At 40.1% G+C, this 13,994-nt stretch overlaps 1 protein-coding gene across 2 annotated transcripts; it reads left to right on the top strand.

The window, feature by feature from the left end:
• The first annotated feature begins 192 nt into the window (after nt 1-192).
• On the top strand, nt 193-11,133 carry nufip2 (nuclear FMR1 interacting protein 2). Of its 2 annotated transcripts, none has more exons than XM_065962783.1 (4): nt 193-591; nt 2,621-4,315; nt 5,056-5,088; nt 6,089-11,133. In XM_065962783.1, the coding sequence occupies exons 1-4, from the start codon at nt 420-422 to the stop codon at nt 6,139-6,141; spliced, it is 1,953 nt and encodes a 650-aa protein (XP_065818855.1). In that variant the 5' UTR covers nt 193-419; the 3' UTR covers nt 6,142-11,133. The 2 variants fall into 2 exon arrangements, with proteins under 2 accessions (XP_065818855.1, XP_020485874.1); XM_020630218.3 differs by having other exon boundaries at nt 198-570.
• The last annotated feature ends 2,861 nt before the right edge of the window (nt 11,134-13,994 follow it).

Here is a 13,994-nt window from a genome sequence, read left to right as displayed (position 1 = left end):
GTATGTCTCCTATGGATGGACCCTCCACTAAAAGTGTCCTCTGGCTGGAGACGTGGCAGCGCCTCATATGATTTTAGTTCAAACACACGAACCCCACCCCCGAGAAGCATTTTCAAATGTCCACCCCCTCCCCACCCTCCGTTATTTTTAAAATCTAGTGACACTTTTAAACACCCACCTTAAAATCTTGCGAAAAGTCCTGCGAAATATTTTTCTGCACAACTCAGCTAAAAACAGCAGACATACGGACTTCAGTGACAGTGGCCACCCCAAAACAGTGCCATTTTTAGACGTTCACTGCTGACGTTTACAGAGGCTTCAAATAGCTTCCGTTTTTTTACACTGGTAGTGATTGGACTGGTCTGGACTCACCCAGTGAGCTAAGCAGAGTAGGGGGGGGGAAACAAGTCCACACTTCAATGGAGGAACAGCCCAAAGATCGGGCACAAGACAGACAATATCACCACCACCACGGAGAGGACAGAAGCTCTACTCAACAAACGACGTGTCTAAAACATGATCAGAGCCACTTCCAGCGCCAGCATCAGGAAACGCAGACGAAGAAAACAGGTCGGGGCCATGACGGGAAAAGTCAGCTAACGCTTCTTTTTTTTTTTTTTTTTTGTTGCTAGCCTTAGTCAGCTAATGTCAACGAGCCAACTCATGATAACTCCACCGCGGTTGTAGATGTAGCTACACGTATCCGAGCTAAAATAAAAAACAATCTTTAACTCGCTGTGATTAAATAATGATCGCACCTCGGTGAGTACTGAAGTCAGACCCCGAGAGTTTCTCTGTTGTTTGGGACTACAAGTCGGGTTAGCTTGTCGGGCTAGCTGACGTTGCGTGACAGTTGTCGCTGGTGGTGGTTTGACACATCGGGGATTGACCTTGTGAGCTGCTTCCACCACCCCAATGTGTCTTTTTTATTTTTTTTTGTTGCTGAGTGATTTCATAGTAACCAGTGTTTTTTCCTTTTTTTTTTTTTTAGTCTTGTGACTTAATCGTGTTTTGTGTTTTTTGTGTGTGTGTGCATGACGTCTCGCCGTCGACAGCAGCAGACAAAAAAGAAGAAGAAGAAGAAGAAGAAGAAGAAGAAGAAGGGTTTATTCATTACACGCCTGTGTGTCCACTTTCGGAAAAACGAGCCGGCTCCACTGGAATGTTCTGAGCTCCCGTTTCCTGTCGGCCATGTTGTAACACTGCGAGCTAATGCTACACTTCTCGGGGCGTTTAAATGATTTTTTTTTTTTTTTTTTTTTAAGCAACCACGATTATTTGCCAAAGCTGGGCATGTCGGGGTTTTTTTTCCCCCGACTTTTTTCCCTTTTGAGTAAGAAGTCACCTATCTCATAGTTCAGTCAACTATTACTTTGAGTCGGTGGCAAGCGTGTCACATTAGCTAAGGCTAGCTACATCTGACAGGCCTGTTGCATGTTGTGTAGGTAGGCAACGTGAAGTCCTGCAGCGACTCGATTGTGACCACTTCAGTGTCAACAATATAATGTGATCCATCGACCTTTTCGTTTCTGATGTGTCAACACGTTTGCTACCTGACCGTGGAGACTGTGGAGGCAGTGTTGTAAGCCTGTGTGTGTGTGTGTGTGCTGTGCCCTCACACATTAAGGGGCCAGCCCCATTTGGTGAGAAGCCCCACGTTGACACAGCAACCCCCCCCCCCCCCCATGCTTTAGTGCAGGGATGGGTAACTTTGGTCACAGCAAAGGGCCACATTTATTTAATTCTCACTGCCTGGGGGTGGGGGGGCAAATTGTAGGATACAAAAAACGATTACAGTCAATTATGTCTCAAATTTAACTCAACACATACCAGTGATCAAATGTTATTATGGACATGTTTCTGGTTTTCATGATTTCATGGCAGATTTTGTCATGTTTTCTACATGCTTCATTTAAAAGTTGACCTGAGGGCCACGTTCAGGGTTGATGGGGGGCCGCCACTTGCCCACCCCTGCTTTAGTGCAATGCAGAGAGCCATTTGTTTTTCAAGGGAGATCTACGCGTGTGTCATTAATGTTGCTGTGAGGCCCCCCCCCCCCCCCTTTTGCATATCACAACAACCTCTCTGATGTTGGATTATACATCAAGTATAATATACATTCATAACCCATTCACTTTTATAATACTGTCAGCAGCCAGTTGATCCTGCGCTCGTACACTCGATATATTTCTTAATAACAGTGTCCGTTGTCCTAATTATTAGAGAAAGTTAACTATGAGCAAAATAAAAAAAAACATTTTCTTCCTTTTCATGGTGCTTTTTTTGGTTTTCATGTGAAAGATCTGTTCAGGACTTAGTGGTTGAGTTAAATTGTAATGATTAATGTGCATTTCTTTTCTTTTTTTTTACAGCATTATATTATTTTCTTATTAGCAGATTGGTACAGCTTTTTCAGGATTTGTGACAGAGTGCTAAATATTACATATCAAATACATTACCAAGCATTCGGTATCATCCCCCGTAACATTTTTAAATGACGTTCTTGCATACATTTCTCTGCAGTTGGCTTTTCCTTGGGTAGTAGATAAACAGGTTAACATAGTTTAAAGGTTTTTTTAAATATATTTTCTGTTTCAACAAATTTTGTTTCCTCTTTCAGGCAATAAGAAAGTAAACATCAGTGAGGAGGAGGGGGACAAGAATCCACATCTGTCTGATACTGTTGGTATGTCGCATCCCCCCAACAGCAATGGTAACAGACACACAAGTATTACAAATGTGAAGCAGAGGTCATCACAAAAGCTGTACACTACTGTTCCAAAAGTGAGCAGCAAAGGACTGGACCATAAAAAGAATATGGACCTAAAAAATGACAAGGACAAGGCCCTGGAATTTAATCATCATGAGTGCCATCCATTGGATAAGAAAGGCTCTGTGTTGCTTCAGAATGGTGTTGTAAACTGTGGCTTAATAACAAATGGTTATTCTAGCAAGGACAATGATGGCAGCGGCTCTGAAGGTGGATACACTACTCCGAAGAAACGCAAGGCCAGATGCAACAACACCAAGAACTCTGATAATGTAATAAGAGAAAAGGACAAAGAAATGCAGCCGGGCAACACTACGCAGGATCACGGGGCTTTTAATCTTGAGACAGTCGAGAAGGGAGTTACTTCCAGACTTGATGGTTTCAAAGCCGCTAATAAAGTAGAAGCGCAGTCCTCAGCTCGGCGGACTGCTGCCTCGGAGGCTTCAATGGGTGAATCTCAGAGGAAAAATTCTGATGGCAAATCTGTTGGCACCTTTGGTAAAAAGACTGAAGACAGGCACAAAGCCAAGCTTTCCTCACCTTCAAAAGAGGACTCATGGACTTTGTTCAAGCCCCCTCCAGTATTTCCTGTGGACAATAGCAGTGCTAAAATTGTTCCCAAGATCAGTTATGCAAGTAAAGTAAAAGAAAACCTCAACAAAGTAGCTCAAGGTGGAGGAGAGGCACTGCCTCCTCCTGTTAGACTGTCACAGGTCCCTATGTCTGCTATGAAAACTATCACCTCAGCTAGCTTTACTAATGGCCCTGTTTCTGGAAATGGAAACGGCTGCCCATCAGTGGGTACCTTCTTCGCTCCTGCTGCTAGTAGTATTCCACCAGCCCCATCTATCCCAAGTGGCGAGAATGTAGCATCTTCTTTGGAAAGTAACTGTAGCTCTACAATTAGTCCTGTAGATGGAGACGCATTGGAGCTCAGAAAGTGTGCTCTTTTAATTTACCCTTTAAATATGCAACCTGTGCTCCCTAGTGCTCGTCACCTTGACCCGCCGGCTGCTCAGACAAATCAGAAAGCCTTGGGAGATATCTTCCAGAATCAGTGGGGGCTTTCCTTCATCAATGAGCCCAACTTGGGGGCAGAGGGAGGAAGTGGCCAGGTGCCCACAGAGGACAAAACTGCTGTGGTCACACTTCAAAGCGAGTGTCAGGCTGGTACAGCTAAAGCTGCCCAGCCTTGCTTTGATGTTAGCCCATCATTCTTGGAGCCTGGCACTTTGGCTCAGGACCCAGAGAAAAGGACTTGTGCCCCTTGCAATGTGTCTAATGTTTGTTCTCCTGCTTGTGTGATGAGTGAGGAGGAAAACAAGCTGCCGCCATGTGGCCAGGAAAGGGCAAAAGTTGAGGGTAAGGGTGCAGGTTCTTCTGGGTTGGCCCCCAGTAAAGACAACGGTGCTAAGCCTGCACTGGGCCAGCTAACCACTCTGTTTTTTGGCTCATCTAAAGAGCCAACCCACTCTAAAGACATTGGCAGAAGGTGTAGCTTGGGGTCCTTTGACGTTAAAGCTGCTGTCACTTATCACACTAAAGGTAATTTTTATCTATCTTTTCTATTTTCTTTTTCTATTTTTTGTCTAACAATATAAGTTGCAATTCTCAAGCTTTACTGCCCTGGGTGCTTTGGTAAAACCAGTGGTTATTGGTGGCACTAGCTAAGTTACAGCCTGTGACTCATAAACTAACCGCTGCTGCTGCTTCCTTTATTCTTCAATTATTGGCTTGCAAAAATCCACAATTGAGAAATGTGAATGATGAACAGTTAGGGTATGTGCAAGCCTCTGTTGGAGGGACTTGTATGTTTGCTTTCGCCCAGTGTATTCGCCTCAGCCTTTAATAGATCTCAGTGTAAGAAAATTGGCAAATGTTTTTGGTTATTATCTATTAACTGCAGCTCCGGTTTCAGTGTGGGTGTGAAGTAAACAGTGAGGTTAGTGATGGTGATGAGATTGCAATCTGTAATGATTATCAGCAGCAGCATCTCCTGTAAAGCATTCCTAGCAAGCAAGGTGTTTTCAAAAAATACACAATGATATATAATGTATATACTGTTAATTACAGAATGTAAAACGTACTGTGTTAAAAAATGTAATGTATCAAAGTTGAGTTTTTGAAAATCTCGAGGCTCATAACATTAAGCAACACCGAAACATACATTTGCCCAATGTATGTTTCGGTATGACTTAAAAATTCAGCATGGCATTTCCTGAAAAATCAAATGTGTTGACCAATCAATGTAGATGTGAGACTAATGTGTTTTTCCTTCCTTACAGAAATGGAATGCATTTTTAACTTGCAAAAACAAGGTAAACTAAACTTTTTTTGGTTTTCCTTAAATGTTATTAGAAATGTTTTGTGAGTTAAGAATAAATTCTTTTAAGTGAGAAAAAAAAAACCTTCATGAAGCATGACAGTTACTAACATTCAGATTATAATGCTTGAAGTAATTTAAGGCATAAATGTGCTGAAGCGAGAGCAATGTGCTGAATGAATGAATGAATCTAAAGATGGACACTTGATCTATTTCTGGTGAGTGGATTATACTGAGTTCAGATGTGTCCTTCAGATCAATTAGTATGACTATTTGCATCCCTTGACTGAATATAAGTCAAAAATGACTAGCTTCAAAGATCCCAGATCATGTGTAACCATCTTCTTGTTACAAGTCATCCAAGAGCCTTTATAAATAAAGCTCAGCTCCAGTTGTAGTATATGGCACCTTAACGGCTGCATACATGTATAAAGATAGGATAGGATAGGATAGGATAGTACTTTATTGATCCCCAGAGGGGAAAAAAAAAAATATATATATATATATATATATATATATATATATCCCCTAAGCATGCCTCTGGAGGACTGATTGCTGTATATCATGGACTGATATCACATAACAGCGAGCACTTGTTGAACAAAAGTCCACATTTGTTTAATCACTAAACAGTGGAAACATAAGCATCCTGAGGTAATCAACAAACAGAGAGTGTGAGACATACTGCTGGTGTACGATCCCCGGTACTGCAGCCGTGCCAGCTGGCAAGTGAAAAACAGCAATCATATCAGAAAGGCCGTGGATATCAACACAAACACAACGAGTTCAGGAATGTTTGAGGCTATGTCAGCTAAATATTCAACCTGGAGCTATAATAAAACCCGGCCATAAGTGCAGATTTCTATGCATGTAAAGTATTGTTAAGGTATTCTGAATTGTGAAGGAACATCTCATGAATCTGTTGCATGTGTAACATATTCTGGATAATCTAACCCTTGTACCCTTTCTCCCCCCCCCCCCCCCGTGTGCTGTAGATCCAAAAAGAGTAGTGGTTTATGATGAGGCCAAGGATGGACCTGATCAGTGAGGCAGATGGTCTACAGTACTTACCGTCTTCTCCTCTGGGTGCTGCGGTTATCTACCTTGGAAATCATAAACCCTGTGGGACAGATAAAGTGACAACTGTGAAAACATTAATAGTATAGCATGGCAGATTTTCCTTGGAATCGTTGATGGAATAACGGACCTCCTCTGGGGCATCAGACAAATGTGCACACACACTCTGGAGGGATGGGAAAGGGGTTGATTGGTGCCTCCAACATGTTAAACTTGCAAACTCTGGAGCTGTGAGTGTCCCTTGTCATTGCTCTTTAGGATGATGTTTCAAGTTCAACGAAGGAAGGTGTCATGGATTGCACCTCCCTAAGCCTTTATCCTGTTGAACTGCGGAGGCCGCCAGCCTGACTTTGGGATGCCTCAGTCATTTTTTCTTTTCTTCACGCATTCAAATGAGTTCATTGTAGATACATTAGACGTTATACATACACACGTGTGTGCAAGATAGAATTCATTGTGGAGGAAAGGAGACCACACTTTGCAAAGAATGCCTTGAAGTTGTGGACTAAAGATCTTAGGAGGCCTCTTAAACTGTAGGTTCAGTGGAAGCTCGTAGGTGAGTCCCCATCCAGGGAGGGAGAACCTTGTCTTAAATCCTTTAGGGGAAATCAGAGCCCTCAAAATTCAACCCTTTTTCTTTTATACCGTTATGTCAGACTTAACATGATGAGTGTTACTCTGCACTGCAGTATGACCCCAGAGCACAGGTACAGAAGTGCCCCATCTGAAGGAAAGCTATGCCCCTTCATTTCATCGTTTATTACAGGTGCGCTAAAGATTTTAAAGTCAGGTCTCTGCTGAAGGCAAAACCTTTTAATGTCAAAGCTTTTCATACATTTCATGCACATTGAATAGAGGTCAGTGGAAGCTATTCCTAAATTCAGATTCATACACCTTTCTAATATGAATCATGACTTTAGGTACTATGTGACATTTTTTAGCAAGATAACCAACAAGGTCTTCTGCGTTTTTGTTCAATTTGTTTAGCAGCAAGACTCAGGATGTTCATACAGATTATTTTGCCTGCATTTCTGTCTGTAAAAACTGTTCACTTCCTCTGATCAAAGGAACATGGGTTGCATTTTACAGCTTAGATTTTGATTTCTGTCTCAGCGTTGGGTCTTTACTTCTCTGTCTTGTGGCATTGTATTTCCTGCATGTTTACGAGTGGGAATGAACGAGACAGAGGTCGCGCTTCATCGCCATGCAAAGATCAGAGCAACACAACAAAAATTGCAATACTAATCTAGGTTGCCCCCCCCCCCCCCCCCCCCCCGCCCCGACTAGCCACTTTGTCCAAACTGTTGAAATGTGAAGATGAGTTGTACGTTTATGTTTTTACTGTGGATAACATTTAACATTTTGCAAAGCAGTGTGCAATAACACCGTGTGATCCATACGCTGTGTGAAAAAATGGGTTATACGGAGCTACAAAATCATCACCCAAGATGCTGGTGTGACCTGCAGTTTGTTTGTTCAAAAAAAAAGTTTTAAGGTGCATTATCAGTTAGTGGCACACATTTCTTTAAGTGCAAAATGAGCTCATGCTGAAAGATCTAATTAAGTCTAGAGAGCCCAAAATTAGCTTAAACTGCTAACTGGCCGTTTGTGACATCCCTTTTCATCACCACCTCCAAATCAGAATCAAGTTTGTTCAACCTAATGAAGGAGCTGTCCAGGTTTCTTTTCTCTAGATGATATGATTTGGTTAATGTGTGGATTAATAGCACTTTATGTAAACTAATTGCTTTTATCTTTTAATCGCTAGAGAGAGATCTATATGTACTGACAAGAAATACTCCTCGAAAGAATGGCTCTGGGCTGTTACTTTTCAGAAAAGAAATAAATACAGAATTATTAAATGTAACTCAGGTAGTGTTGATAAAGCCATGACTATGTTCAATATTGTTTTTTGTTTTTTTTCAAATGTCCCCTGTCCTGTAATGTTTAATTGGAGTTGTTGAATTGGAGTCCTATTATATAGAGTCTCATATGATACTATGACAACAAAACACCAAACGACTTACTTGTTAGGGAACCGTCATGGCATGCAAGGTGCTGTCATTGATCATTTTGAGCTCTTAAAATCGGAGTTTTCCTTTTATCTCCCCCGTTTAAAAAATGAATAAATAAAAAAAAAAAAGCACATTGCTCCATGTTTTAGTCAACTAGACTGATATTTTCTTACCGTCTTTGATGACTGATTTTACTTCATGTGTTCATAGTGAAGCACCTCTTGCTTTATTATTGCTGTTCCTGTCGGGGTGAGCTGTTCTTCAAGTACACTTCTCTCCACTGTGTCCCGATGAGACGGCACTGCAGAAAGTCGCAGCTGCAGCCTGACATTTAACTTCCATGACTAATCTCAGTCAGCTCTCTGTTATTTAAAGATGCTTCGTTTTGGCTTCCGTTGTACAGCGTGTGATGGATGAGTGTGTTATCAGATGCTGCCCTCTGATAAAGAACAATTGATGTGTCCAATGTGGCCGACGGGGAAGCGAGTGTGTTCAAGGAGATATCACCTGTTAGCTTTTGGACTTTTTTTTTTTTTTTGTTCTTGTGAAAAATAATATTGAATCTGTCATCACAAAAACAGTTGTTTTTTGTTGTTGCCCTTAATCGATACACAAAGTGACATAATCTCATAAAAAATGCCAAATTTATCAGTCAGCAGTGATGCATCTTGAGGCTCTAAATGTTAAACAGGGTGATTCTATGGAGCTGTATGTATTGTTACTGTAGTCTTACGACCTTTTGCAGATATTTGAACTTTGTCATGTTTTAAAGAGGATGGTCCTGCACAGGGAAATCAGAGAATCTCCTTTCCTCCCACCCCAAGGGAGGAAGGGAGTGCTTTTATCAAGCACTTATTACAGCAAAAAGGCTATGTGGAATATGCATCTTTAAAGATAGAACTTTTATTAGCATTGTAGCCTGCATACCAAAAACAGGTTCTTGAAGCTGCCTAGAACGTTAATCAGTAATCGGAGTGAAGAGGGGAGGGGGGAGGGGGAGGGGGAGGGGGGGGGGGTGCAAGTGAGTGACTGACTGTTGGTGTGTTGAGATAGAAACACCTGATCATGTGGAGTTTTTTTTTATATTTCCACCTCCTCAGGATGTGCAATCACCTCAATGATGCTAAAGCAGCAGGCATCCAGGTTTGCGAGTTTGGCCTCGTCATTTTGTGGGTATGTGTGTGTAGTCAGTTCTTCCTATTATATGCAAGTTCCTCATATATTTCAACCACACCCCTCCCTCGCTGCCCTCCTGTTGTTTCATGTTCGGTGCCTGTGTGGAAAAAAAAAAAAAAAAAAGTACTTTTACAGCAATTTTGATTGTTTAAAATCTGCTTCTAGCATATATCTGTGCCATTTTTTTCTTTGTTTTTGTAACACTTGCAAGGCTGTTCAAGTTCTAATCCTAATTTCTTCTTTGAAGCGACATGGACGCAGCTGGAAGCGATGAGCAATTTCTATGTGTTGTGTAGGGTTTGAAATATTTCCTGGCTTGTGTTCAGAGATGTATGTGACCTAAAGCCAAAATCAGTTTGAATGGGACAGACGACATTCGCTTGCTGGTGTGTGAACTCATGGCTGTTCAGTGTTGAGTTAATGTCTGAAGTAGCACATAATTGATTTGATTTAACAAATTTATGTTTTAACACGTTTTTCCAAGACGTTTTCTTTCTTCTGTTTGTTTTTTTTGTTTTTTTTTAATTTTGAGTATTACCTAATTTATCCGTAGATGCACACGTAGGATGAGACTAAAAGGAATAAATGATACCTAAAATCACAGTGTCTCATTTTTGTTGAGTTTGAGATGACTTGAGTTACTGATTAGGGCTGATGTAGACTCCAATAACACCCACGTTAATACATTTTAAGTTATCTTCCTGCAGATTTTATACAAATGACTTTGAATTCATTTCTTCAGGTAGTTGTGATGGAGTGACGAGCATCCCAGAGTTCCTGTTTCCTCTTTTTTTTTTATTATTTGTGGTGAGGGGAGTGAAGCGTTAACATGCTGTTCAAAAACTCTGGATCTGCTTTTTTCAGTACACTACTCAGATATTCAGCTACTAACTGGCAAACGCACAGAAAGACGTGGGGTTGGGGGGGGGGGGGGGTTGATGATGTCATAACCAGCTCTGTGACATTGCGCTGGGCTTGGAGCAGTTTTTGAAGTGAAGACGAGTCACTACTGTAGCAGCTGAATGTCACTTTGAGGGTGTTATTTAACAGTGTGATGGAGGAGAGATCTTACAAACAAAATACCGAAAGTGCTGCCTCTTCATCCACTAATCAGTCGTCTGGAATGGGAAATGCTGGACATCGTGTTTGTGCTCAACTTAAAAAAATAAAATTAAAAAAACTGTCTCATTTAAATTGCCTCTAGTGGAAAATGTTTTAATATGTGGGGGGGGGGCTTTTTGTTTGTTTTCTTTAATGACACCTGAGAGATACAGAGGTCAAGACCCCTCACACGGGAAGTCAAGTAACCAAGGGCAATGTGTGTCTTCACAGGACTGAGTCATGAAAAGAGGGGAACTGTTGTGCCGAGTCATCTTTCTGTTTTGTTTCTCTGTCAACTAAAATGGCTGTCGTGCTTGTTGATGTTTATTTTGATTTTTTTGTTTGCTCCTCTTTATCTCACTTCTGCATATTTAGCTGCCCGCCCCCCCCCCCCCCCCCCCCCCCCCCAAAAAAAAAAAATGAGGCAATAGCATTTCTTTCTCAAATGTCTTACAGGTTGACATTTACGTTTTTAAGTGAGGAGTCTGCTTTATTTAATTATTGTTTGAATTTAACAAAAGTGTCACATTAAAATGTTCTTTTTTTTTTAAGCATGATAATAACCCTCAAATTCCAAACAATGTAATAGAGTCAATTTAAAAAATAAAAAAAACCTCCAGTGTTCACAATTTTAGTTTCCATTAAAATGTCAAATTTCATGAAGAAATCTGGATGTGTGGTGTTTGTGCTTTTTTTCCTGACATATCTGATTCTGTTCAGTCAGCGAACTGTCAGAAGACTATGTCTGATTATTTCCAATGATTCATTTTACATGTGCATGACCACAGAACATTTTATAAGAGCCAGGTACCTTCTTTCAGTACTAAAGTCAAGGTAACACAATCTGTTCCACACAATGACACTAACTGTGTGTGTGTGTGTGTGTGTGTGTGTGTGTGTGTGTGTGTGTGTGTGTGTGTGTGTGTGTGTGTGTGTGTGTGTGTGTGTGTGTGTGTGTGTGTGTGTGTGTGTGTGTGTGTGTGTGTGTCCTTTGGAAATGATGAGGGTGCTTCATGTTTGGCATTTTTTCCATACAGTATAATCTGTAAATGAAATATATTGGTAGTTTAATAAAAACAAAGCACATATCAGCACATACAGTTTGTCTGGAGCTCCCCTGGTCTGATTTTAAATAGCCTTTATAAAAATAAAAATGACGGCTTAACCGGTTCTGAAGACAGTCTGGGGTACAAACACCATATACTCTAATGTGAGAATTCAAAACACAGACATGTGATATTTTGTCTCGACAGCAAAGTTAGAAAACGTTCCTCAGTGGTCGATCAGTCCTCTGACACTGTGATTCCTCATCACTGATCAGAGGAGCTGATTGTTGTCCAGAGACGCCCCCTTGTGGCTGAAGTGTTGACTAACATTTACTTAATCACTACAGACAGATGTGTAATGTGCTTTCTTCATCTTGTGATTTAATGACCAGAAATGTTCAAATCTCTTATTATTTTTTTAAAAGTTTTCCCTAAGGTCAGAGGTCATTTTATTTATAATTCACCTAAAAAATAAAGTGATTAACAACATGAGCTAGGAGGCTCCTTTGACAAAGGTTAGTATGAAATATAAATACATGAAACAGAATAGAATATAAAAACAAAACAAAATTATAAGTATAACAAAATGTTTTTAAGAAAAAATATGTATATGTATCATGAATATATGTGCATCATATATATATATATATATATATGGTAAGTATTGTACGGGGGAATATTGCACTTCAAGGCTTTTTTAATGATTTAAAAAAAATAAAGACTTTGTGTCAAATGTCTTGACATCATTGTATAAATAGATCATAAGAAACATGTTTAAAATCAAAATATGCATAACATGTCTTTGCACTCTAAACAAATCCATTTAATTGTGATTTTACAGAATGATATGTATTGCACCTGATCATATTTTATTAGTGTATTCCCTTTCCTTTATTAGTCGACTGTCTTGTGTTTATATTTCCTCAGTTAACTGAATTTCTATCCTCTGCTTCATTCACTTTAACATTTACTGAATCTGTGTTGGGGAGATGAAAAACAGCTGATGGAGCCACACGATTCTAATTGCTCATTGTCATTTAACAGGATGAATTCGAATCATTTTTATCTACACATCAAATGTGTTTACACTTTTTGTCTTTTTTAAAATCCTGAGTAAATCTTTGACTTCTGTGATTGCTCGGATGATTCTTGGAGCGGTTGACACTCTGCAGGTGGCGCATTCTCACCACAAATACACACACATTTTTTAAACCTCGGTCATGGAATTGAACCGGTGGTTACCTCCATCTCTTCAGTGTTCCCTTGATTACTCTGTACTTCACTAAGGCCACATGGGGGTTTATGGTCAGGTGCTTGGGTGCTCGTACAGATTGTCCGTCATGCTGGAAGGTCAGTAAAAGGTTTTCATCTTTGTTTCCGCGTGTTTGTGAACTTCTTCTCACTTCACGACTGCTGTGAAAAGGACGAGCACGGCCTTGGTGACCGCTTTGGCAAAGTAAAAGGAAAACTGTCTGAGATACAGAGCTCCTGGATTAAAATCCACCAAATCTTTCTCATCTGTCATTAAAAATGTAATCCACCTGCATTCTCACCAGTACGCTTGAAAGTGTCTCGTCACACTGCTGCTGAGAGGATTTCATTCATTTGCAAATTCAGCCATTTAAACAACACAAGGACAGTACATGTGCACTTACCCATCACATATATCCAATTTGACATCAATATAAACCGTATGAAACTTCATTATTCTACGATTTAACCAGTTTAGTTTGGACAGAAATCCTTCAGTTCAAGCTTCAAGGTTAAGACTTGGTCACATCATTTGGTTGAAGTATCAATATTTAAAGATTTTACCCTTTTTTTACATTATGAGATTTTTTAATACTGATCCATCAATAAGTAAACAGCATTGTAAATGTAGCTGGTCACGATTGATTGATGCATTGAATTGGTATTTTAGTCCAGAGGTTTCCCAAACTAATGGTCTGCTCCCCCTTCTCAGGGTCACAAGAGACGAACAAGATAAACTAGGATAACTCTAAGGAGTTCTAAGATGATAAACGGAGAAGAAAATAAGTAAAAACACATCTTATCTTGTGATTTTTACACAAAGCTTTTCATTGTAGGAGATGTTTCTCAGTCATTCAGGTCGAGGTAATTTCAAGTTTAAACTGAAAGGCTCATTTCTGATCTGATGAGAGGCAGAACGTCTTCAACAACGTCATGTACAGTAACTCATGCTGCCTTTTGGATTAAACTTTGAAAAATTCTTAACTTTGCATTTATTTTCATACTGCAGGAACTGTCCCAGTGAAATAGCAATCACAAATGCTTAAAATGCTCAAGAATCTGTGGACTCATTCTGCAGTTTCTTGTGGTCAGGTTTGTAAATCACAGCTGAAGACACATGCTGATATTTTTCTGTCACACAGGTCAAAAACAATTTTATTGAGTCTTTTTTATTGAAAGTCTTCTCACTATTTCACGAGTTCTTAGCTGATGCCCATCCTTTACAGGTAGAGAAA

This window comes from Labrus bergylta, chromosome 14 (assembly GCF_963930695.1).
Source record: "Labrus bergylta chromosome 14, fLabBer1.1, whole genome shotgun sequence".
NCBI classification, from domain to species: domain Eukaryota; kingdom Metazoa; phylum Chordata; class Actinopteri; order Labriformes; family Labridae; genus Labrus; species Labrus bergylta.
This window is presented reverse-complemented; position numbering and strand designations above follow the sequence as displayed.

Excerpts from the sequence above, each read along its gene's own strand:
- nufip2 (XM_065962783.1), top strand. The coding sequence starts at position 420 with ATGGAGGAACAGCCCAAAGATCGGGCACAAGACAGACAATATCACCAC. Across the intron at positions 4,316-5,055 it reads TGTCACTTATCACACTAAAG|AAATGGAATGCATTTTTAAC; the intron begins GTAATTTTTATC and ends CCTTCCTTACAG. Across the intron at positions 5,089-6,088 it reads TTTTAACTTGCAAAAACAAG|ATCCAAAAAGAGTAGTGGTT; the intron begins GTAAACTAAACT and ends CGTGTGCTGTAG.